The 27,208-nt window shown below is 39.5% G+C and overlaps 1 protein-coding gene across 2 annotated transcripts in view; it reads left to right on the top strand.

Annotated features, from left to right (window-relative positions):
- The window catches only part of LOC150077310 (NAD-dependent protein deacetylase sirtuin-3-like), a 193,772-nt gene that overhangs the window by 53,686 nt on the left and 112,878 nt on the right, over positions 1 to 27,208 (top strand). For both annotated transcript variants that reach the window (XM_090386290.1, XM_090386289.1), the window contains exon 4: positions 15,345 to 15,577. In XM_090386290.1, the coding sequence (XP_090242416.1) occupies positions 15,345 to 15,577 (233 nt within the window). The remainder of the gene's footprint in view (positions 1 to 15,344; positions 15,578 to 27,208) is intronic.

Here is a 27,208-nt window from a genome sequence, read left to right as displayed (position 1 = left end):
TTATTAAAAGTTAGAGCATAAAGGTCTTTTAAACAAACAAAAAAAATGGTCTTAGAGGATATGTGATCTCTTTAAATCTTAGTATTGCTGAAGTTCAGCACCAGATTAGCAGACTTTTTTGTGTGAAATAAGACAGGATAGGTTTTAAAAGGACTGAAATTAAATTTTCTCCACCTCCCCCAAAGAATTACTAGGAGATCAGTACCTAAGTACGAGGGGCATTCAATAAATTATCTACATACCTATGAAGGAAATGAGATAGAGGTAAAAATCTAGTTTTATTTTTCAGTTTAACTCCTCTGAACTTCAACACACTTGTTCCATTTTGTTGGTAATGATTAAATACCAGACAAAATTCTTTGTCCTGTCCATCAAAGAATGCAGAAACAGTAAAGTGTAAAGTGTGTTAGTTGTCTGACAGCACCAGGGGTTCCCCCCATCTCCACGTTGTATTCTTTGTATGTGACACAGAACTCTGTGAAGGATTTAAAAGTGTATAGGGAGCAGGATGTTGTGTACTGTTGTATATCTGACCATTTAGCCGTTGGACCCTTAGTGGGACCCAACATTGTCCTCACTTTGCCACGGGGAGGCAGGTCAGTCACCCAGTAGATTTTTAATAGTACTCTGGTAGGCCTTGCCATCTAGTTTCCTAAGATTTCAATGGCTAGGGCCTATAAAAAAAAAAAAAAAAAAACGACAAAAATTTAAAGATGGATATTAGGTTAAACCTGAATTGAAGTTTAAAGTTAGGGTTGAATTTAGATGCTAAGTGAAGTTTAATTTAGATTAAGAGATAGTTGGGTAAGTTAGAGTAGAGAAGAAGACTGAAGGTTGGGGGGATAAACAGATACAAGTATGGGGACGATAGGGAAGGTGTTCCCAGAAATATCAGTGTGGATAAGCCCCACCAGGGGAAAAAAGGGGTGGCAGGGAAGGGAGGAGACAGGAACCCATCTCCCACCCCCATTAGAGGAAGGAGAATAAAGGGGAATACCACACACAAGGTAGCATGATATAGATTGCCAGATGGCTGCTGGCAGCAGAGCTGAATGTTGCCAAGGTAGAGGTGGGTGGAAGAAACACACATTACTTAATTCATAATCTGCATTCTCACTCTACTTGCATTTTATTTAAATTTTTTTTTTTCCCCTTACATTTCATAGTATTTTTTTTTTTTTCTTTTCCTGTTAGGTTATATGTATATATATATATACACATATATACAGGGTTTTTAAAATTAAATTATCCCTATGTAGAGGGCTCTGGAGAAAGTTCTAAGGCTCGTACCGAAGAGAAATTTGGACAACAGGTACAATAAAGAATGTGCTTGCCATTTATTGGGAAAAAAAAATTAGTTATAAAATTTGTCACTGTATGGCGCGTAACTATCTTAGTTACGATTATGCAAATAACTTACGTTATTTGTATAATCGTAAGTTATTGCCACAGTGCCACTACTCAGCTCTACTGTACTGTATAAAAGCAAAGCAGTCTCTTCAAAATCATACAGTAGATGTTTGCCTGCACTAAAGCAGCAATGCCAACAGTGTTGGAGGAAAAGGTGCTATTAGTGAACAGCAACATTGTGGCTACAGCTATCAGAGAATTCCGACATCAGAAGTGCATAAGGCTGTTTGTGCTGACCTATGACTGTTTGTGCTGTCCGCCAAATTATTGCGAAATTTGAAGCTACAGGACGTCTTGGTGTTCAACCAGGTAGAGGTCATGAGTGGACTCCTCTCGTGTCGAAGATGTGGCCATGGCTGTTGTGGATTTATCAAGTCAATCTCCATGTGGCAGCGCAAGTGTGCCAGCTGTTTCTCGTGAAATGGACATGCTATATTCCACTGTAAGACTAGTAATGTGTCAGGTGTTGCGGTACTATCCTTACAAGATGCATATGCTACAGCAGGTAAAGCATGGTGATGCAGATATTCGTTTCACATATGCACTTTAGTTTCTGACACGAATGACAGTGGATATCACTTGACCACGGAAAATTCTTTGGAGTGGTGAAGTCCACTTCTGCTTAAATGGACAAGTGAATATGCACAACTGTTGCATTTGGGGGCAACAGAAAACCCTTGAGTTATCCAAGAGGTCCCGTTGCATTCTCCAGAGGTGACAGTGTGGTGTGGATTTACAGCCACATTCATGATCAGGCTATATTTTTTTGAACAGGTAACACCGACTGGACCCCACACCTGTTCTGTCACTGGAGAGAGATATTATAAAAATGTTGGCAAATTTTGCAATAACGTGAGTGCCTTCAGGATACCATATTCATGCAAGATGGTGCACCACCCCACATCTGCCGTTGTGTCCAAAGATTACTAAGGCAAAACTTTACAGACGAACGGGTCATCAGCTGTTGTTTCCAAACATCTTGGCCAACCCGATCACCAGACCTCACCCCATGCGACTTCTAGTTGTGGGGTTTTTTGAAGAACCAGGTGTTATCGGGAAGGATGTCAAACTCTGGCAGATCTGAAGGACAGCATTAGACGTCGTGTGCTGGCTATTCCATTTGACATGTTATGTTCTGCTGTAGAAAATGCTGTTCTTCAAATGGAAATTGTTGTTGACCAAAATTGAGGATACATTGAACAATTGTAGTGATGTTCAAGTGATTTGTATTGTCACAGTGCCATATAGTGACAGATTTTGTAACTAATTTTTTTTTTTCCATTATATGGCAAGTGCATTCTTTATTGTACCTGTTGTCCAAATTTCTCTTCAGTATAAGCCTTAGAACTCACTCCAGAGCCCTCTAAATAGGGATACTTTAACTTTAACAACTCTGTACATATATTTTTTTTCCCCTCACTTACTCATTGATCTCTCTTTTTTTTTTTCTTTTGCACATACCATGGGGGGATGCAATGGTGTGTGGTGTAATTTTAAATACTGTAATTAAATTAAATAAGTAAGAATATAAAAGATTACAATTAGGGTTAGTGTGCACTTAACTGTAGCATTTACTACTACTACTACTATTTATGGGTGTGTGTTCTTTCTCTCACACACTTATGCTTGCATTCATTCTTTTACTTTCTGCACTGCACTCTCTGGGCACTTCAACTTACTGCTATTCTTCAGTTGTGTGCAGGTCCTGCCGCAAGTTTTTGCGGCTAGACCTGCACTCACAACATTCATTCACTCGCTCTTTCACTCAGTGCCTAGCCCATTCATTCTTCTTTCATTCTACATTACATCCCCTTGCTACTAGCTTAGCTTACTTATATTTTTCAGCTAATCTGCTTCTTTAGCTGCCTCTACATCTCCCTCTACTACATGGTTATTTGGTGTGGGGCCCCAGGTTCCTACACTTGGCAGGATAATCCTGACGGCCAACCAGTTTGATCTGGGTTTGTTATGTCAGGGAACAGAGTACTGTATCCTGACAGTTTTTAAGTCATCATCTGGGCGTGGCGGAAGACGTGGGCAGTTTTAACTATTGATTATTCTTTAATCGCTGGGGGGGGGGGGCGGATTGCCCTTCTTTGGATAGTTCTGCTCGTTTCGAATACTTTCTATGTGAAGATTGTAAAGGCTTTATAATTTTCCTCTTCTGTGATGAATAGATGTTCTTCCCCCCCCTGGGAAGGGGGCCGATCTGTGCTATTAGCTGTATTCTGGAGATGTCGTAAATTATACATTCATATAGAATGTGTGCCCAGTCTTCACTCTCACCACAGGTGTAGTTTGGGTCATCAGTCAATGATGGAGGTTAATTTTGCCTTTAGGGAGCCATGATCTGTCAATATAAATGTTGTAAAACGTCCGGGGGCATACCACTTAGATGGCTTTGGGCTAACCATTGCACCCATGGTAGAAACCCTTTGGTAACCAGACCTCTGGTTTCCTGCTCCCAATTTGTTTGCCATAGCTCATGGAGCTTTGTGGCTATTCTTTTTCTTTCAGCCTCGATGATGTTGGTTGTGTTAAGAGTTATCTCCAGAAAATCTGTGGGAATGCCCTTTTTAAGTCTATAATACAAGCCTCTTTTGGTTACTTCCAGGTAAAGTGGGAGAGCTCTGGCCAGCACCTGTAGCACAGTTATGCTAACCGTGCAACATGCTCTAGTAATAGTGAAATGAAAAAAAAGTGCATATTCATTTGCAAATGAAAAGCAGACTTTTCATTTGCTTGAAAAGTTTGTCAGTTCTTCCCTGAATTTACGTAAGCTATTAATCTCCACAATTGCAGATGAAAGTTTGATCCGGCAATCAACCACTTGCTGGCTAAATGCAAATTTCCATGCATCTATTCTGCAACTGTCTTTCCTCAATTTGAATTTGTCTCCTCAAGTGAGTAATCTGAGCAAGAGGAAGAATCCAATCAGCATTGAGCTTGCTCACTGCTGATTGGATTCTTCTCAAAGCTTTATACACCTTGGTGTATAATGTAAGATCACCTCGCAGGTGGTTAGTCTTCAGATGCTGCAATTTGCAGAACTTAAGCCTTTCTTGGTGAGAGCACCCCTTTGTATCCCTCACCTTTGATATCTTGACCAGCAATTAAAATTAATCGAATTTATTTACTATATCTCTAGCATTGGTGTACATGCAAGTACGCTGAGTGGACAGAAACCATGGGATACCTACCTAGTAACAGGTAGGCCCACCTTTTGTCCAGATGAGGGCAGTCACACAGTGAGGCATCGAGTCCAATAGTTCACAAAAGTGTTCCACAGGTATTTCCATCCATGCTTGCTGCATTGCTGTCCATAATTCCATTGCATTCCTGGGTGGAGGATCCAAAGCTCGAACCGACCTTTCCACGGCATCCCAAAGATGCTCCACAGGGTTCATGTCCGTTGAACGGAGAGGCCATTTATGGTGGTAAAATCTGTGGAACACTCTTCGGACCATGTTCTAGTCACCATAACTCTGTGAGGAGGCACATTGTCCTGCTGGAAGAGTCCATGCCCTGTGGATGCATGATGACCATGAAGGGATGTAGATGGTCTGCAAGATGGTCTGTAACCTGGACCATTCAGAAATACATCTAGATGTGCCAGAGGTCCCAACATGTGCCAGTTGAACATGCTCCAGACCATTACCGACCGTCCACCTGCCCGAACAGTTTCTTGTTGACATGATGGGTGCATAACCTCGTGGGGTGCATATCTGCCAGATATGCACCCTCCCATCCACTCGAAATAACTGGAAACAGGACTCGTCGGACCAGGCAACCCGTCTCCAATCATCCAAAGTCCAGTGCCAATGTCCTTTTGCCCAATTGATGCGTAGATTCCTGTGTTGTGTTGTTAGCAATGGGAGTCTAGCGGGTCGGCAGCTCCCATAACCTATTGTGGCTAATGATCACCTGATGATCTCGGTGGAGAAGTTTCTGGCACCTCTCTCGTTGAAATCTGTGGTGTTTGTGCCACTGTCACTCTCCAGTTGGGTGAAACAATGCAAGACAGATGTTGGTGGCCACATTCATCCACCACCTTTCTCCCCCCCACAGCGCTGTCCATGATGAGATGTTATTCTGGAAATGGCATGTTCCTGATACACTCTTTATACTATCGAATGGGGATAGTGAGTTTCTGTACCACCTCCGCGATAGAGTGAATCTTGCATTGGGCATCCACTATCTCATCCCTCTTTCAAAGTCGGTTAACTCACAACATTTATCCATATTGACATCAAATTACTGTCTTCATGAATGCAGTGATCCTATATACAGTAGACTTTCGTAATAATGGCACCTTTGGGGATTCAAGGTTCTGTTATTTCGATTTTTCCGTTACCTAGAAAGTTTTATTTTTAATGTATTTAATGCAGAAATAGAGGCCAAATAAGAAACAGAGAGACTAAGAATGCAATTTTATTAACTGCACATAAAAAAAAAACATATACATGTTGATGATCCAATGTTAATTCTGCTTATGCCCCATTTTATTTTCTTTATCATATCAAGTTTAGTCTGCGCGGTAGCACAGTGGTATCTTCACTGTCCTCCCCACACAAACTGGGTGGAAAAGGCCTAGGTTTGAATCCCATCGATGACACGAGGAACTTTTACAGGCTTTTTTAACTCTGTGGCTGAGTTAGTGGGTCTCAGGCATCAATAGCAAGGTTTTCCCCCCTGGTAACTGTGGTTTTTCGTCCAGCAAAGCAAGCAAATCAAGCAGAAGACACAATACACATGGGTATATGAATTAATATTCCGGGAGACCCTATGTAATAGTTTGGATTATATCAAGTTTTTAATTTAAAATAAATGTAAAACAGTAGTATAATCCCTGATATTGGGAAGGAGTAGCACACGCTCCTTGATTAGACCGGGGTTTGAGTCCGTCACCACCAAATACGGAGGATGCGGAAAGGTCAGGAATGACCACCGCATATCCCGGAGCAATATGGCCTTAGTTGCTAATGCTCCTAAAAACCAAATAACAAACAAAACAAACAATCCCTGATATCAGTACAGAATTCACTTTGAAAATGGCGAACGTAAATAAATACAGTAATCACAAGACTTGCCATTTTCCCTTTTTTGGTACTGCAAGATACCTGCACTGTATGTACACATTCGATCTCAGTGTGCTGTTATTTCGACAGTCTACTGTACCTGTCAAGCGATGGGTTCATCCACTAGTGGGGGGGGTGACAGCTGTGCATACCAAGGAACCAGGTATCCCATAAATTCTGTCCTTTCAGTTTATACACACTCCTGTTCTTACTCTTATTTAGCCATACTTGTTCCGTGATGGCTGTCAGCAGTGGAAGAATCACTTTCACCTCTGCCTGCAGCCATTGTTAATCTATTATTCAGTGTGTTAATGTATTAGTCTATGTAATTGTATGGTCAGATATGAGTTCTCTGAGTAGTGCACACAGGCTTCCTGCACAGCTCATGGCGTATTGTCAATGATATACAGGAATTTTTCTGGTAAGGGGAAGGAGGTAATTATCCCATTGTATAAAGCAATGGTCAGTTTACATCTTGAGTACTGAATACAACTCTGTAGGCCTCATTTTGGAAGGATGTAGTGCCCTGGGAACAAGTACAAAAGGAGGGCAACAATATCGTTGAGGGGAACAAAGGGGTGCCCTTACCAAAAAATGCTCAAATCTACAAATTGCACTGTCTAGAGAGTAGGCACATACAAGGTTGTCTGATTGAGCAGACTCAATGTTGATGGAAGAGATGCAGAATTGAAATTGAGGAAGAATGGTTGCAGAGTAAATGTGCGATAATTTGTCTTTAGGCAGCAGGTGGTTCTTTACCGGAACAAACCTGGAGATCTCTGGACATGTTTTTTCACTCCAGAAGCTAATAGCTTTAACAACCAACGCCAACTGAAAGCTAATAAGCTTTCACAACCAAGGCCAACTGAAAGCTAATAAGCTTTCACATGGCCTTGGTTAAGCTTTGGTACTCGTTTTTCTTGTGTCTTATTCTTTTTTTTTTTTTAGACTGAAACAAAGGAAGTTGTGTACCATTAACTTAAAGAATGTAAAGGGTGGGGTGTGTAATTATTATTTATTTTTATTATTATTTTTTTTTTTTGCAATGTGTGTCAGAGTCAAAAAGTTTGGACAGCACTACCCTGAACCCTGTCATTGGGTGAATATTGCCTTAGCCCATTAAAGTGTGGGGAACAGTTGGCTTATGTTGGTACATAAGCAGTTGGCGTATGCTAGGGAATTTGGAACCAATGCTAGGAATTTGGTAAATAAATTTGATGAATTTGAGGTATTGCTCAAAGCATCAAAGGCGGATATTGTTGGGATATCAGAGACGTGGTGTCACACAGATATAAGGAATGCAGAACTGGAATTTGGGGAGTACATCTACAGAAAGGATAGACAGGAGAGGAAGGGAGGAGGGGTTATGCGACTAGTTAAGAAACACATAAAATCCAAGGAAGTGAAGCCAGTCTACAACGCTGGACAGTGCAGTGTCGAGTCAGTTTGGTGTGACATAACCATTGGGAAATCAAAATTGTAGGAGTGTGCTATAGGCCTAATGACTGTGATGAGTATAATAAGAAACTGTACAGGGAAATAGAATGGGCCAGTAAATTAGAGAGTCTTATAATGGGGGATTTTAATTTCCCAGATATTGACTGGAATTTGTGGGTTGGTCACTCACACACTAGCAAGGCTTTTGTGGATTTATTGGATGATTGTTTTCTACATCAGCATATTCGGGAGGTAACTAGAGGGAGTAATACTCTTGATTTGATTATCAGTAGTGATTCTTCATGCATTAAGAATCTGCAGATAGAGGAACCACTGGGTGGCAGTGATCACAGTGTGCTGAAGTGGGATTTACTCAAAGAAGTAACTACCATCAGGGGTAAAGAGAAGGGTTATTGCTTTTGTAAAGGTGACTATGATGGTCTGAGACAGTATTTAAATTCTATACAGTGGGACCAACTGATGATGTTACCAACAGCAAATTCAAAATGGGAAACATTCAAAGAACTTATCTTGGAAGATACTAGGCTTTACATACCAACTAAGAAATATTGTTCAAGGTTTAGGCCCAAGTCGATGTCAGATGAACTAATGAGACATACGGCAGAGAAGAAAAATGCATGGGATACATATAAATAAACACGTGACACAGAAGCCTATGATAGATATAAATTGATCTGTAACCAAGTTACAAAGGAGGTTAGGCAGGCGAAGGCAGATTACAAGAAATCTTTGGAAAGGGATGCAAAGAAAAACAGCAAGGAGTTCTTTACTAATGTAAACACTAGAAGGAAGGAGATGAATCAGATTGGTCCACTTGATATCAGTGGTTCAACTGTTGATAATCCTGCTCAGGTAGCTAACAAACTAAATGAATATTTTGCATCGACATTCACACATGAGGAGTTATTCAGCGAGGGGAATGCCAGAGGTGTATTCAACTCTGGCAGTAAGCTAGATAATATTGTAATAACTGAGAGTAAAGTGGAGGAGAAATTGTTGAAGATAAACACAAGAAAGGCACCTGGGGTGGATGGGATTTTTCCAGTTATATAAAAGGAAGTAAGCAAACCCTTAGCCATAATTATGAGAGCTTTCTTGGACTCAGGGGAGGTACCCATAGACTGGAGATGTGCAAATGTGACCCCAATTCACAAAGGAGGATCAAAGGCTGACACAAGTAATTATAGACCTGTGAGTTTAACTTCTGTTCCAGGAAAATTAATGGAGGCACTGGTTAAAGAAGCACTGCAGGATCATCTAGACAAGACTTCAGTTATAGCTCGGGCACAGCATGATTTTGTTAAGGGGAAGTTTTGCCTGACCAATTTGATTGGATACTATGATGCAGTCACAAAAGAACTGGATGTAGGGAATAACTTTGATATTTTATATACTTGGATCTTAGAAAGGCTTTTGATACTATTGCACATGGAAGACTGCTGCACAAATTGGAGCAGTGTGGCATTGGAGGCAAATTGCTGCTATGGATAAAGGGGTGGTTGAGGGGGAGAAGACAGACAGTGGTAATCAATGGACACTGCTCATCGTGGACTAATGTTATTAGTGGAGTCCCTCAGGGTTCAGTGTTGGGTCCATTATTGTTTTCTGTATTAATAAATAATATTGATGATGGTATATCAAGCTTAATGTCCAAGTTTGCAGACAGTACAAAGGTTGGCCGGGTTGTTAAGGACACTACTGACACTATGCTGCTGCAACAGGATCTGGAAATGTTGAGCAGATGGGCTGAGAGGTGGCAAATGAAGTTAAACCTTGAGAAATGTAAAGTACTACTTATGGGAAACAGCAACCCCAGAGCAACGTATCAACTCTGTTGTACTACACTGACAGTGGTAGACAATGAAAAGGACCTGTTTGTAATTGTGTAGGCAGATATGAAGTTCTCTGAGCAGTGCAGACGGGCTGCAAGAGTAGCTCATGGTGTCTTATCAATGATATACGGGAATATTTCTAGCGGGGATAAGGAGGTGATTATTCCCTTGTATAAGGCAATGGTCAGGCCACACCTTGAGTACTGTATATAGGTCTGGAGGCCTCATTTTAAGAAGGATGTAGAGCTGCTGGAACGAGTACAGAGAAGGGCAACAAGATTAGTGAATGGAACAAAGGGTTGCTCTTATGAAGAAAGGCTTAAGGTTTGCAAATTACAGTGTCTGGAGACTAGGCACCGGCGAGATGATCTGATAGAGGTGTATAAAGCCTTGAATGGTTTGAGCATGCTCAATTCTGATGGGATTCTGCCTCTTGCTCAGAATAATCACCTGAGAGGGCATAAATTCAAATTGAGGAAAGACAGATGTAGGATAGATGTGCGGAAATTTGCCTTTAGCTAGCGGGTAGTTGGTTGGTGGAACTGACTTCCATCCTTTGTTGTGGAAGTTGATAGCCTAAATAAATTTAAGGCTCAGCTGGACAAGTATTTCGAACGAACGGAGGGGTGAAGTGGAAGTTTTTTTTTTGCCGATGCTGCATAAGCTTGCTTTCTTGCATCATATGCCTCTACTAATGCTAACCAACCTTAATGAATTCTTCAACTCTTATGCAGATTTCATCCTGGGTGTGGTAAAGTGTCTATATAGACATATATTGTTAAACTGTAAAAATTAATTGGTTGTTTTTGTCTAAATTACTTGTCTAATTAACATAATGTAGAAGAAGACCGAGATATTACTTGGTCTCAGGAATTTGAAGCATATTCTGTTGATTTTGCAACAAAACAGGTGTCTCCTAACAAAGAATCTTTTCAGACACCAGAAAGCATAAAGGTAAAAGAAAATAAAAGACCCCTAAAACTGTTACAAAAGGGGAAAAAGACAAAACTAAACTTGATGGAACAAAATTGGATAAAAATAAGACTTTGAATGATGAAGAAGATAAGAACCGCCAGTCTCTTGTTAAAGAAGCTCGAGCTAGCACAGCCAGGAACAGTGAGGGCTATGTAGTTCTTGATTCCCCAAGCGGTACAGGGGATAAAATAGTTAATGTCTGTTAGTAGGAAGGATCAAGGGATTTCTTTTATAGATGGTTTGAACGTCGGAGGATCATTACATGCTTCGGAGGTGTATGTGACATTGATAAGAAGGGCTTTAGGAGAAATAATGTCTAAAGAGTCAAGTAAAATAACAAAACCAGCATCTAATAAAATTTATGGTCTCTGGGCTGATGTGGAGGCGGTGAATCCACACGACTTCTCGGTGTGGTCACCAAAAAATTTTTCTCAGGAATTCAGAGACTCTGAGCATATTTAAAAAAAGTATTATATATATCCAGTAGTGAGCTGTGAATATTTTAACAATGGGCTTGCAGTTTTGCTGACTTTTTGATGTGAAACATGCTTGGGGATTCCTGCTGTGGATGACGTCACTTCAGTGACGTCATCCACGGCAGGCTTCCGCTCGAGGCACTTCCCACGTTCACGCTACTAGTCTGTGCCAAGCAGACACACTACTAGTTCACACTACTAGTCTGACGCATTTTTCGTGACTGGTATGATATCTCGAGTCAGCTTGGTCATCATGCCACCCTCCCCTCTTTACAATGATACCTGGATACGATAGTACCTCGAGTTCTAACTGTTTAGATTTTTTTAATAGTATAACGTCACAATCATACTTCCTGAAGTAAGTATGACTGCAATCAGAAATATTTTATCAGAAAACTTAAATTTCTTATTCGTTTTTCCATCTTGCCACGGAGACGAAAGTTCTTTCATATTCCATGAGTCCAGGTAGCATATGTTTAAAATTTCTTTCAATTCCTCATTGTCAATAGTATCATTATTTTCTTTATTTAATTTAAAATTACTCTGTTGCATTAATAACTTATTCTTAATAATGTGTCACGAGGTAATTTTTTAAATATGTTCTTACTTTCGATTCCTTCAAATTCTTTCAACTTCAACATGCTCTCAATTTTAGCTTCATAATTTCCTTCAGAATTTTTGAAATTAGCGATAGCATTGATAATTAGAATAATTAATTTATCTGCTTTTACTATAATGATACTGCGATTTTGTAAAGCTTCTAATTAAGGTAAGAGAGCTCCTGCAGGATGTTGATCATTAGTGCTAAATTGTTAAGAAATTCCAGATTGAAAAGTCAGTTTAATAATCCAGAATATTTAATTAACTTTCTGATTCAAAATGTTTGCACAAAGCGGGATAATTCCTCCAACCCTCAATTGCCATCAGTAAGCTACAAGCTGCCTATTGTGGCCCGAACACATGACCGATCTTTATAGTTTCCTCATCAAGTTCTTTAGCAATCATCTTTAATTCGCGCTGGTTTTTTGGAGATTGGTGATAGTTTTTTTTTTTTAATTATTGCCTGTATGCCGTTATATTTTAGAACATTTTCTGCACAGTGAAAGCCTTGATGAAGTTTCAAAATCTGCCAACATTTCCTCTTCGTAAAGTTTATATAATATCTTAGTTGCCTCAGTCCCCCCTACATTGCTACTCTCACTAGTTCTTTGAATACAGTGCAAAACCAGGTGGGCAGGAGTGGCAGTGCGTAGCACACGCTTCTTGATTAGACTGGGGTTCGAGCCCGTGACCACCAAATACGGAGGATGCGGAAAGGTCAGGGAATGATCACCGCATATCCCCGGAGCAATATGGCCTTAGTTCCTAATGCTACTAAAAACCAAATAACAAAAAAAAAAAAAAAAAAACCAGTGCAAAATGTCGGAATCACACGAATATTTTGCTACTGTGACCATATTTAAAAATGATTCAGAGTCTCTTTTGAGACAGTATTTGCTCTGCTGGGACTGGCCCACCTTCCCGTTGTGTGGACAACCACCCAGAATCATCTCTCCAGGTGACTGATACTTCTGGGTAGCCAAGCAGCCAGAACATAACAACAAAACATACACATTACTCATACAAACCTATACCAATCACATTTTTGGTCCTTTTATAGTTGATTCTGTTCTTCACAGAAATACTTATAAAATACTTATAATAGTTATAAAACATAGACAGGAGACATTTACTGGAAGGCAAGGTTCACTCACTTCTCCGAAAAACATATGACTTCTTGTAGGAGTAAAGGGGAACCACAACACAGGTTGACCAGAGGCTATAATCCATGTCGAGAAGCTTCTTAATCCTCTGACTGGCTATGGAAAGCATATTGACTAGCACAACTTCTCGGTGTGTGACTGCAGAGGTTTTATGGACACCACTAACACTGTGAAATGGTAATCCCTTTCACCCTTAACTCGCACTTTCTAATTACCTACATTGCCTAAAGGCCAGAGGTAAGAACAATGCATACAAAGTTGCCTCTCCTAACCCATTTGTTACATGGAAATTTTCTTCATTCACCGGAAACTATTTTAAATGTAATTACCAAGGGGGAATCAAAAAAATTCGCTATAAAGAAGTTCGTTAAACAGAAGTCCAACTGTAATTAAATCAAAAATGAAGCAATTTTAAAATACATAACCGATCGATTGCGCCATTAAAATGCTGGGAATGGGGCCCGCCTCGCCCCACCGTAGTTTCGGCTCTATATACTCAATAATTGCATTCAGAATTTCATTTGTAAAATAAATGATTGTCTCAACAATGGGCTCACAAATTTTCAAAAAAAATAACAATGGGCTCTCACGAGCCCACTATAGCTCACCACTGTATATATCTGTGTAATATAATAATTACTGTTTCTCGGTGGTAGTGAGTATAATTTGTTGAAGTTCTCCACTAGTAATTCATTTGTCAACACCCACTGGTATTGCACTACATCTGGTGGGTGCAGGACTTGTGCATTTGGCACAAATATATAACGTAAACCCGGGCCTAGAAAAGGGCACCGGGCAGCAGCTGTCTTATATTGGCGGTGGTAAAATACCGCACATGTTTTTAGCCTAGAATTGTTGAGGTTCTATGTCAAAACAGATGAACTAGTTGGAGATGGGCTTTTGCCTAGGAGCCACCCTTGACTCTGGGATACACGTACGCAGTGCACCAGGAGGTCAAATATAATATAATGTCTTATATATGTGTAATGAGAATGTTAATGTATATAAAATTGTATATGTATCTTTTTTTTAAGTATTGTATATATATATGTGTAATAATTATGTGTACAAATAAATGGATCTTAAGAGTGAAGCTTCGAATTGACATTCCAGTTCTCTCTCTCTCTCTCTCCAGGGTGGGAGGAGTTGCTTCTACAGAATAAAAACCATCTTTCAGCTCATCAGAACTTTGCCTCCGAGGTCTTTGTTCGCAGAAAGAGAATCAATGCTGAACTAACAAACCAAAATTGTTCACCATATGCACCTTTTTGAGTGGGACAATTTGCCTCTCTGCTATCTTGGATGACAAAACATGTACTTTCAGAGGACAGGCAGAGATTTTTGTTTAGTGTTGGGCTGCTCAGGAATTAAGCATAACTGTATAAAAATTAGCTATATTTTCTTCTGTGGTTAGTGTATGCAAAAATTGTTATTTCAATAATCCTAAAAGACATCAGTTCGACTTCTGAATTATCCTGGATGTCGAGAAAAGAATACTTATAAAAGACTACTTTTTTATTATTATTCTTAACCATCACCACTATAGTAACAAACTTCACCACATCCCAAATAGTGACAATGTCTTTTTTTTTTTTTTTTTATATGTAACCAGCACCTCTTTTTTTTTTTTTTTAACCAGCACTACTGGCTTTACTGACTTTTTATTTATTTTTAAATATTTATTATTATTATTTTTTTTTTCTTTCATAACCACCACCACTGTTCCTTCCCCCCACACTAGAAAGGGTCCAGAGAATCCTGGCCCACCTGGCAGCACTAGATGACTCAGAGTCTCTTTTGAGACAGTATGTGCTCTGCTGGGACTGGCCCTCCTTCCCGTGGTGTGGACAACTACCCAGAATCATCTCTCCAGGTAACTGATACTTCTGGGTAGCCAAGCAGCCAGAACATAACAATAAAACATATACATTACTCACACAAACCTATACCAATCACATTTTTGGTTCTTTTATAGTTGATTCTGTTCTTCACAGAAACACAAGGTAGAGTTGAACAGACATTCCTATGCATAGGGTGGCATATATGTATATGCTGCACTATACATTTTTTTCATATACACTATACATATACACGTGTCCACATCTCAGGTTAGTGTTCTCAGAATCATGGTAACTGTTTTAAATATAAATTTTTAAAAATTTATATTAATATAATATTTTCTCTAAAATTGTTCTTTTTCAAAATTTTTTTTCCCTTTTTCCACACATTATTTAGCATTTATACACTTTTCTATATGTATCCTATATGAAAATCATTTAAAAACATCTGTTTTTAATATTACTTAATAAGAATATTAAAATTCTGTAATATAATACTTTTATTTTATGATAGGACTCCCGGTACAGGACTTTATGATAATCTTCAAAAGTATAATCTTCCTTATCCCGAAGCTATTTTTGATATAGACTACTTTTATACAGATCACCGTCCATTTTTTGCTTTGGCTAAAGAGATATATCCAGGAAATTTTAAGCCTAATATTGTTCATTATTTTGTAAGACTTCTTCATGAGAAAGGCAAGCTGCTTCGAATGTATACCCAAAATATTGATGGGCTAGAAAGGTGTAAGTAGTGACTTTTTTTTTATTATAAAAGAAAAATATTAGTTTATAAACATTTAGGTAACTTATCTACCTAAAGATAAAAAGAGAGACATCATTATTTATGTTCTGTTTATACTGTGGCACATGAGTCAGAGGAGTTTATAACTAATTGTGTGAGATTTTTGAAATGGCAACAGTTTAATTTTTATAAATATATTAAAAAAATCAGGAAATAGCATAAATTAAACCTTAGAATGAAGTCATCAGTCAAGCACAGGTCAAATAACCAAAATTGTGAGGTCTAAATTATTACTATATTAAACTTGATTTTAGGTATGATAATCAGTGTGAAAGTATAGAGTTACTCACACATACTCAAATCCATGTGATAGCATGATATATGATAATATTCTAGAGTCTATCTTGTGAACTCCCTGACCCTATGTAGTCTGGAATATAAACACAGTTTTTCTGAAAAATGACATATCGGAGTTGAGATCCTCTCCTCCCATCCTCCCTGGTCACTAGATTCGAAATTTTAAAAAGACAGTAATGTAGTGCAATCTATTGCTAGTAGCATACATTGCACTAAAAAAAAATAGTGGGCCTAAGCTCTTCATCCTTACAAGATGGGGAATATTTTTTGTAATAAAGATAGGTGGAGCAGAACCAGGGTATGTCTGCCGGGAGCAACTATTGATGATGTCACCAACAGACTGTCAGATTTTAAAGGGGGTAAAGAAAATATTATTATTCATGTGGGGACAAACGATATTAAACGTACACGATCTGACGATTTGTTGGAAAAATACAGGACCATGCTGAGGAAATGTCGCGAGCTAGGCCATAATGTCTGTTTCTGCAATTCTGCCCAGACACGATAGGAGGGATTATATGTTAAGAGGCGCCTCCGTAGCCAGGTGGGAAGGAGCAGCAGTGCGTAGCACACGCTTCTTGATTAGACCGGGGTTCGAGCCCGTCACCACCAAATACGGAGGATGCGGAAAGGTCAGGGAATGACCACCGCATATCCCGGAGCAATATGGCCTTAGTTGCTAATGCTCCTAAAAACCAAATAACAACAACAACATATGTTAAGAGCCTTGTGGATTAACTCAAGACTTGAAGGAATCTGCAAGGCTTTAGGGGGTAAATTTCTATCAGCATGGCCCACACTTGTAGGTAGAAGGAATTTGTTTTGTAGAGACGGGATACACTTAAACAAGGGTGGTGCAAAAGTTTTTGCCAGTATTATTGAGGATACCTTAAAGGCTCAGGGAAACTGCTAGTTAGGGGGGATGTGGGTAATACTGACACGCGTTTATCTGATAATATTGGTCAATGTAACTCTTGCACATACCTTAAGAGTTCTTATCTGTTACCCCAACTGGACGTATTATCTAGATGTTCTCGGGCCAAAGACGTTTCACGTGAGCGGGTAGCTAATATCAGGGAAGAGAGCCTAAAAAACTTCAAGGGTTGTGTTAGGGTTGTTAAATATACAAGAACAGTAAATCTTAATTGTTTATACAGTAACGTTAGAAGTGTCGTCAATAAAATGAGCGAATTCGAATTGCTGGTTAAAACAAGTAACGCGGACATAATAGGGCTTACAGAGACGTGGTGCCACCCGGAAATTGGGGATGATGAGTTTCAGTACGGCTTGTATAATGTATTTAGGAAGGATAGAGTAGATAGAAGGGGTGGTGGGGTAATGCTTCTTATCAGAAGCAGCCTGAGTGCGACGATAGCTTTCCCGGATTCAGACATTTCACATGCTAGTATAGAGTCTGTATGGTGTGAGATAGTTGGAAACAAAGGTACAATGCGAGTAGGAGTAATCTACAGACCAGGTGATTGTGAAGATTATGACAAAAGCCTCTACATGCAAATGGAATGGGCAAGTAAGCGTCAATGCCTTATTATGGGTGATTTCAATTTGCCTCTAATTGATTGGAGTAAATGGGAAGGAAACTCGACATGGGGAACAAAATTTTTAAATCAACTAGATGACTGTTATTTGTATCAACATGTCAGGGAAAGTACTAGAGAAAAGAATATCCTAGACCTCATCATCACACATGAATCAGATGACATAACAGGGCTGACAGTAGAGGAACCAGTAGCAGGAAGTGATCACGGAGTTCTACGGTGGATGATGACGAGAGAGGTAGCAGAAGTAAAAGGCAAAGGAATGGGTTTTAATTTCAGAAAAGGAAATTACGATGCCTTAAGGTACTACATGGCCTCTATTAACTGGGTAGATATCGCGCAGAGAATGAATACAATTGAACTGTGGTACGCTTTTAAAACATTAATCACAGATGCCTTGAATGCATATATACCATTAAAAAAATACTCCACGAGAAGGGTTCCAAGTTGGATGAATAGTGAAGTTGTCACATTACTTGAGCAGAAAAAGGTGGCATGGAAAAGTTACAGAGCAATAAAAAGTACTGAAACCTATAACAGCTACAAGGTGATGTGTAATAGAGCCACAGAAAAGGTTCGACAGGCAAAGGCAGTTTATGAGAAATCACTTGCAAACAGAGCAAAGAGGGGGGGATAAAGAATTCTTCACATATATAAATGCCAAGAAGAGCAGGACAAACCAGATCGGACCTTTACGTAAGGGAAAGGAGATAGTAATAAATACACCAGCTGCCGTTGCAGATGAACTCAACAGTTATTTTGCATCGATATTTACAAATGAAAAGCCTTTTGTGGCAATGGGAAATTGTGGGAGCGAAGTTAAAAAATATGTAATTAATGATATTGAAATTTCGCAAGATTATTTAATGAAAAAACTTTCGAGCCTACAGACCAGTAAGGCTCCTGGAGTTGATGGAATATACCCTATAATCTTAAGAGAGGCGGCAAGCGAGTGCATTGAACCATTGAGGCTAATTATGCGAGCATCACTAGACTCTGGGGAGATTCCCTTGGATTGGAGAAGTGCAAATGTATCTCCCATCCATAAGGGTGGCTCTAAAAGTGAAGTTGGAAATTATCGACCTGTCAGTCTGACTTCAGTAGTAGGGAAAATCATGGAGGCAATGATCAAGGGTGGAATTCAGGATCATTTGGATCGAATTGAAATTCTCAAGGATACTCAGCATGGTTTTGTAAAGGGAAAATCATGTTTAACAAATCTGGTTAGCTATTTCGAAAGGGTCACTCACGAGCTGGATTTAGGGAATAATTTCAACATTGTTTATTTAGATTTCAGCAAAGCTTTTGACTCAGTCCCACATGAGCAGTTGCTTTATAAGCTGGAACAGGTTGGAATCACTGGGAAAATCCTTAGATGGATAGAAGGATGGCTTCAGGGCAGGAGGCAGAGGGTTGTGATAAATGGCTATTCCTCAGATTGGGTTGATGTAAGAAGTGGGGTTCCCCAAGGATCAGTATTAGGACCACTGTTGTTTTTAATTTTCATAAACGACATTGATGAAGGGATAGAGGGCGTGATATCTAAATTTGCAGATGATGTTAAAATTGGTAGAGTAGTTAATGATCACTGTCAAGCTGAGCTTCTTCAGAGAGACCTAGATAGACTTCAAGAATGGTCAGAAAAATGGCAGCTGTGCTTTAATCCAACAAAGTGTAAGGTATTACACCTGGGAAACAGTAATCCTAAAATAACTTATTCACTTGGTGGAGTTCAACTAAACCCAGTACTGGAGGAAAGGGACTTGGGTGTTACGATACGGTCAGACATGAAATTCACTGAGCATTGTAAACAGGTTGCAAGGAAGGCCCATGGTGTCCTATCGATGATCTATCGAACTTTTGCAAGTAGAGATAGGGATGTGATAATCCCATTATATAAGGCTTATGTTAGACCACACTTGGAATACTGTGTTCAAGTATGGAGACCACACCTAAAGAAAGACATCGAGCTTCTTGAAAGGGTGCAAAAAAGGGTAACTCGCCTGGTGAGATCGGCAAAAGGGCGTCCTTATGAAGAAAGACTTCGAATATGTGGGTTGCAGAGTTTGGAAACTAAACACCTTAGAGGAGATTTGATTGAGGTGTTTAAGGCTCTGAGAGGCATCAGTAAAATGAATGAGGACAAAATTTTCAAGATTATAAATGATGCTAGAACTAGGGGACATAAATTCAAGTTACGGGGGAAATGTTTAGATTGGACTGCAGGAAGTTTTATTTTAGCCAGCGAGTTATAAATTACTGGAATAAGTTGCCTTCATGGGTGGTAGAGGCCGACAGTTTGGGGAAATTCAAAGGTCATCTGGATAGTACTTTCGGGTAAGGGAAGCGCATAGGATGATAGGATTAATTTCCTTTTTATTTATTTTTTATTTTATTTTTTTTATTTATTAATTATTATTATTTAGTTATTTATTTTATTTATTTTTTGTTTTTATCATTGTTTTGTTCGGATTTTTTTTTTTTTTTTTTTTTGGCTGGTGCAGCATAAGCCATAGGCTTTCTTGCACCATACGGCCGTTACTAATACTAATACTAATACTAAGATCAAACCCGTAATCACTTCTAATGATATCATCATCAAAATTAAAAATCTTCTAGTGGTCATATTCTCGGGTTAACAGGGTATTAGATATTCTATCTGGTTTTGAAAAAAATTTTTAAAATTAAGTAAAATTTGTATGCTGTACTGCATTTGATTTTGATTGTAGAGATTTTCCTACCTCCCACTGAAGACAAATTAATAGCACTATATAATAACTGAAAGAAAGTATATTCCCAAAAATATGGAAAAAAGCAGTGTTAAGATTAATTCTCCAAAACACTGAAAAACTCCCTACTGATCCAAAATCATATAGACCAATAACCCTACGCCCTGTACTAGGGAAAATATATGAAAGACTAATATATAGCAGATTAGCCCAATATTACACAGAAGCAGGTTTACATTCCAACAATCAGTACGGTTTTAAGCAGGGCAACTCTACGGAGGATGCCATGCACCACCTACTGCCACCAGTTAAAAACACAGAGGAAAAATATATGCTGGCAATCTCCATTGACTTTGCTGGGGCATTTGATTCACTCTGGTGGCCTAGTGTCCTTAGGAGACTCCACCAGGCAAATGCTCCACAAAACCTCTATAAGGTAATAAACAGCTACCTTACAGACAGAAGTGTCTCAGTATGCACAAGGTTCCAGGAATTGACACGCCCTGTGAATAAAGGCTACCCACAGGGATCACCTTGGCCTTTTCTTCTGGAACATTGTTCTGGATGAATTTCTGGCTGTGGATTTCTGGGTCCCGCGGAAGCCTGGCCTTTGCAGATGACATGATTTTCCTTATAAAAGGTAACACGAGAGTGGTTGTAGTGCAAAGATCAAATGCTGCCCTTTTGCAGCTGCAGGAGTGGGCACAAATGCACATGCTCAAAATATCACCTGAAAAAACCAAATACTTCTAAAAGGAAATTTGGACATAAGAAGACGTCCACAAATCAAAATTAACACAACCACTATAAAAATGGTAACAGAACTAAAATATCTTGGAGTGGTCTTTGATTCAAAATTAACTTTTTACCCCCATTTGATCTACTTGGTGAAGAAAGTGAGAAATTATACTGGTGTGATTGCCAGGATCAGTCGAGCAGATTGGAGACTCAAAAGAAAGACCCTGGCAATCATATACCGTGCAATGTTCTTACCTGTTAACCTATGGAGCCAGTGCGTGGTTCACCCACTCAACCATAGTAAGAAATAGGAACAAGAAATTAGAATCGATATAAAGGACAATACTACTCACTATTACCAGAGCATGTCGCACAGTAAGCACACCTGCACTACAGTTGCTGGCTGGAGCCCTCCAACTTTACCTGGAAGTAGCCAAAAGAGTCTTATATTATAGATTTAAAAAGGGCATACCCACAGAATTTCTGGGGATTGCCCTTGATACAACCAACACCTTCAATGATGAAAAAAAAAAGAATAGCCAAAAAGCTCCATGAGCTATGGCAAACAAAGTGGGAGCAGGAAACCAGAGGTCTGGTTACCAAAGGGTTTCTGCCACGGGTGTCAATGGTTGGCCCAAAGCCACCTAAGTGGTATTCCCCTGGACTTTTTATAACATTTATATTGGCAGGTCACGGCTCCCTAAAGGCAAAACTAACCTTCTTAGGGCTGACTGATGACCCAAACTGCATCTGTGGTGAGAGTGAAGACTGGTCACATATTCTATATGAATGTATAATATATGACATCCCGAGAACAGAGCTAATAGCACAGATTGGGGGGAGAAGAACATCTGTTCATCATAGAAGAGGGAAATTATAAAGCCTTTACATCTTTCGCACAGAAAGCATTTGAAATGTACAGAACAATCCAAAGAATGGCAATTCAGCCGCCAAGCAATTAAACAATAATCAATAGTTAAAATTGCCCTAGTTTCCCACCATGCCCAGACGATGACTTAAAAACTGTCAGGATAACAATATTCTGTGCCCTGACAGAAACCTGACATGACAAAACTCCCCAGGACTACCCTGCTATGTGTAAGAACCTGGGGCCCCACACCAAATAAGTAACTATGTAGGGGAGGACGATGTACAGGCAGCCAGGGAAGCAGATCAGCTGAAAAATATCAGTAAGCTGGTAGCAAGGGAATGCAATATAGAATGAAAGAAGAATGAAGGAATGAGAATGAAAGACAGAATGAATAGGTTGGGCACTGAGTGAACTAGGAATTATGGTAAAAGGAAATAAATGGCAGTTTTAGTGAAAGAAAGAGTGACCTAACATGAGGGAAAGAGTGAGTGAATGGGAATGAGTGGAAGAGCAAATGTAATTGGCCGAAAGAATACAAAGTTAAAAATAACTTACACTACTTTATATATACTAACAAACATTTACTAAGCACATAAACACTATCACTGCATTCTCCCCTTGCCTGCAAAAAAACTTGCGACTAGGCCTGCACCACAACTGGAAAAAAAACCCCAGGGGGCTCACATCTGGTGAGTATGGGCATGGCACACCCAGGGTCTTGAGCTGGATATCATCATTCTTCTTTTTCTTGGTGATTCCCTTCTACTTCTCTCTCTCTCTCTCTCTCTCTCTCTCTCTCTCTCTCTCTCTCTCTCTCTCTCTCGGGATAATTCAGAAAATTTTTTTTTCCAGCTGGTGTAGCATAGCTTCAGGCTTCCTTGTACCATATGGCTAATAATAATAGTAATACAATACAATACAATACAATACAATTTTATTTATCAAGAGAATTCGTTTACAATAAATAATAATAATAATAATAACAGTAAGTTGAGGTGCCCAGAGTTTTTTTTATGGTTTTTTTTTTTTTTTTTTTTTATGTGAACCCCAAACATGAGAGGCATTAGAACCTTTAGTACTTAGTACCGTGCTTGGGTTGGAGGTTGAGAAGACGAAAGAAGATATTTGTTGACATTGGACTGGAACTTCTGTAGATTGTAATTTTCAGGAAATGCGTATGAAGGAAGGTTGTTCCAGAAAATGGCAGTTGAATAAATAAATGAGGAAGATGAAAAGTTGGTTCTGTGGGGTTTGAAGTTGGACAGTAAATGGATGTTGGCTGGTGGCGGCACGTGTTCGGACTGTTTTGAAAGAGAGAGCGGGAATTATAGAAGCCAATTCAGAAGAACAGTGCCCATGGAAGTATCTGTAGAAGAGGCATGCAGCAGAAACAGTATGTCTATGAGAAAGCGAGTGGAGAGACTCTGTTAGAGATGAATCATTAATTAACCTAACTGCCCTCTTCTGAATGGAATAAAGAAGCCTGAGAGAGGTTTTGGGGGCACCACCACAGATGTGGGAACAATATTCCATGGCAGGGCGGATTTGCGATTTATACAGAGTGAGCAGCTGTTTGGAAGAAAGGTAATGCAGAGAGTGAAAGAGAAAACCAAGTTTGTTAGATTCAGAGGAAGCAATATTTGTAATGTGCTTGTGCCAAGAGAGATTAGAAGTCAGGGTAATCCCCAAGAGATATATCATTTTGCCGAGAAATCGGAGTGTCACTAAACATAAGCATAGGAGCAAAAGAATCCATTTTGCGAGATATAAGACAAGACTGAGTTTTAGAAGGGTTGAAATCAACTAAGTTGTCTTTGTCCCACTGGAAAATTACCTGAAGATTGGCATTTAAGGAATCGGTAGCAGATTTTCGAGATGTTGAAGCTGATTCAGCAGGGCAAGGTTTCTCAAAATGGAAAGTGAAATTCCAAAATGCAATGTGCTATCATCGGCAAAACTATGGATAGGATTTCCAGTCAATGGAAGAAGGTCATTAATATACAAGAGGAAAAGAGTGGGTGAAAGAACTGAACCTTGGGGGGCACCAGCATTAGTGGAGAAGTTAGAAGACAGATTGCCATCTACCATCACCTTCAGTGAGTGTCAGAGAGAAAACTGGATAACCAATTATTAAAAACAGTTGGCAAACCATAAGATGGAAGCTTGTTTAGAAGACCTTTATGCCAAACATGATCAAAAGCCTTTGAGATGTCAAGAGCAACTACTTGTGTTTCACCGAACCTTTCCATTGAATTAGTCCATAAATGGGTAACATAAACCAGAATATCACCAGTGGATCGACACTGACAGAATCCATACTGGCGATCGTTGATCAGACGGAAGGTTTCTAGGTAGTTTTAAGAGTTGGCAGTTAATTGATTTCTCCATTACTTTAGAAAGAGTAGAAGTAATTGCAATGGGACGATAATTGGGTGGGAGGGATTTGTCACCCTTTTTAGGAACTGGCTGGATATACCCAAATTTCCAAGCAGAAGGAAAAACACCTTTGGAATAAGAGAGTGAAAAAAGGTGACAAAGAATAGGAGTAAGTTCAGGAACACAGGCTTTGAGAACAAGTGGAGAAATACCATCAGGACCTGGAGCTTTCTTAGCATCAAGATTCATCAAAATCCTTCTGATATCCTTTTGATGGAAGACCACAGGAGGCATTGAATGGAGTGTGTTGGGAATGGTGGGAGGTGTTTTACCAAGATCATTAATACATGAGCTGGAAGAAAAATGAGATGCTAGCAGGTCAGCTTTATCCTTGGCTGAAGTGACAACAGAACCATCTGGTTTGGAGAGAGATGGGAGCAGAGATGAGCAAAAGTTGCGGCCAATAGCTTTGGCAAGAGACCAGAATGCTCGGCTACCATTAGGGCAAGAAGCAATTTTTCTACTCTTAGCCTTTTCAAACTCTAGTTTGGACTGATTAATAACTGCTTTACAATTGTTGCGAGCTTTGGTGTAGGCAGAAAATGAAACTGAAGAATTAGAAACAAGCCAATTACGATATGCACCGTTCTTCTCTTGGACAGCCTTAGCACATTTATTGGAAAACCAAGGTTTAGATAAAGGACGAGATTTTAAAGTGGAGTGTGGGATAAGGGATTCCATTCCTGCAAGAATAATTTCACTGACACGATCTGAGCAAACGTTGACATCAGAAGTTTTGAAACAGTAATCCGACCAGGGAAAAGAAGAAAAGAAGTCTCGCAGGTCATCCCATTTTGCATTCTTGTAATGCCAAACAACACGTGGTTGGGAATAGCCATGAGATAAAGGTTGCATTGGAGAAGAGACAATCACCAAGTTGTGATCTGAAGTGCCTAAAGGACCTCTCACTTCGACCGTGTACTTAGAAGGGTTGTTTGTGAGAAAAAGATCAAGCGTATTGGCTGTATGATTAGGATTGTCCGTTATTCTTGTAGGTAAATGAACAATCTGTGCTAGGTCATTAGTAATTGCAAAAGCCTCAGCATCTCGACCTGCTGGGTCAGTGTGACTAGAAAACGGAAGCCAGCTGGAGTTGTGAACATTAAAATCACCAAGGAAAATTACTTCACTGTTAGGAAAGTTGGACTGGAGAAAGTCAAGTTGCAAAGAGAAGAAGTAAAAGAGCTCCAAGTGATTAGTGGAGTTGGGAGAACGGTAAAGACAACAGATGAATTTGACACAATGAGGTAGAGAGATTTTAAGCCAGAGAAGATCAAAGAGAGGAGATTCCAAGTTGCCAAGTCTCTGACAGGGAATATCAGAACGGACATATGCACAAGTACCACCTTTGAGGCGAAAGGAATCATACAGCGAATAATTTGGGCATCTGAGATGAGCAGTAGATGAATCAACCGATAACTGAGATTCTGTCAGAAAAAGTACATGGGGTTTGGCAGACTGCAAGTGGAAATGGACATCGTTGAGATTATAATTGAGACCACGTATATTTGTGAAATGAATTAGGAAGTCCTTGGGAGGTTTAGATCTTTTCGCAGATAAGCTTGCTCTATTAGTTTGACAATTCATGGTGTATTCAATAGTAAGAAAAAGTAGGTGGGACATGCTGTATGAAGTAATGAAATTTTTGGATATGGCATACACGTGGTAAGAATATATCCAGATCCTTGACATAACGTGGCCTCGACAATGCTCCCTGCATACACACTACTCGGACTCCCTCCAGTCACTATCTGGCAGAGTAGAGGTAGCAAGATTATACACTAGCTGATCTGGAAGCCTCCTAGAGAGTTACCAATAGGTTTGGTCCAGTGTACTAACTAGCGGCCGGCCTGCGAACACCGTTTTAGAGCTGTACCCTCGAAGTGTAAGGAATATTGGATCTCGCCACAATGTTCATCATAACCTCAAAAGTCATCAATTATACTGCATGATGGAAGAAATAGGGAAGGGTTGACCGGAACTTAGCTCTAGAGACTAAACATGGGTTCCACCACTTCAAGCCTCCAATAAGCGAAGTGGTGGTATTTCACCGGTTGATGAAAGTCATCTACCACCTAGTACTGCCTGGTAACATAGAGGGGCGGCGTTCCTCCATGTGGTGTGAGCGCCACACCTCGACCCCTGCTTACATTGGTTCATACCTCGGTGGTCACCCACCATGTACTTGTGCATGGAGGTTATACCCAGGATTACTAACAGTCCCACCATTGTGAAGGTGCAAGCAGAGGATTTGGCTGTCAGAGACCATCCGGACTTTGCCAAAATTGAGCCCACTTGACTTGAGTGTCACCCGAATATCAGTTCCATCAGCGTTTTAGACTCCCAGTGCAGTGCAGAAAGCTAGAAGAATGAATGAAAGTGTAAGTGTGTGAGAAAAAGAACACAAAACATAAATGCTACATATTGCTACACACTAACCCTAGTTTTATTTAGTATTTAAATTTACATTACACATCATTGCATCCCCTGTATTTCCATAATACTTTTTAAAAATTTCTTGTGAAAAATTTTGATAACTAAACAAGAGAAACAAATGATGTCTTAAATGAAACACTTTATACCACATACAAAATTGCTGCTGAATGCGAATGGAAGAAGTAATACTTGAGAGGTGCTACCTACAGCCAAGTAATTAAAGAAATTTAAAACTGCAAAATAAAAATAAAAAATAAAATCATTGTAAACTAAGTTAACAAGCAAGAGAAAGAACCTACTCAGGAAAGCACAGTCATGTGGGATCCTGTCAGGTTAGGCACAGTTGCTTCCTGAAAAAATAATGCTAAGGAAGCCTTGCCTTGCACCACCTTGTGAACACAGACACTTACTTAGAGAAAAAATAACTTAAAAAGAAATTTTTAAGGAACCACAATGATAACTTGTTCACAGGGTATCTAGCACTGTGAAAATTTCCAAAACTTCCATATT

This window comes from Mastigoproctus giganteus, chromosome 12 (assembly GCF_048544385.1).
Source record: "Mastigoproctus giganteus isolate SK-2022 chromosome 12, ASM4854438v1, whole genome shotgun sequence".
Taxonomy (NCBI): domain Eukaryota; kingdom Metazoa; phylum Arthropoda; class Arachnida; order Uropygi; family Thelyphonidae; genus Mastigoproctus; species Mastigoproctus giganteus.
Note: the sequence above shows the minus strand (reverse complement) of the source record. Positions and strands in the feature narration are given on the sequence as shown.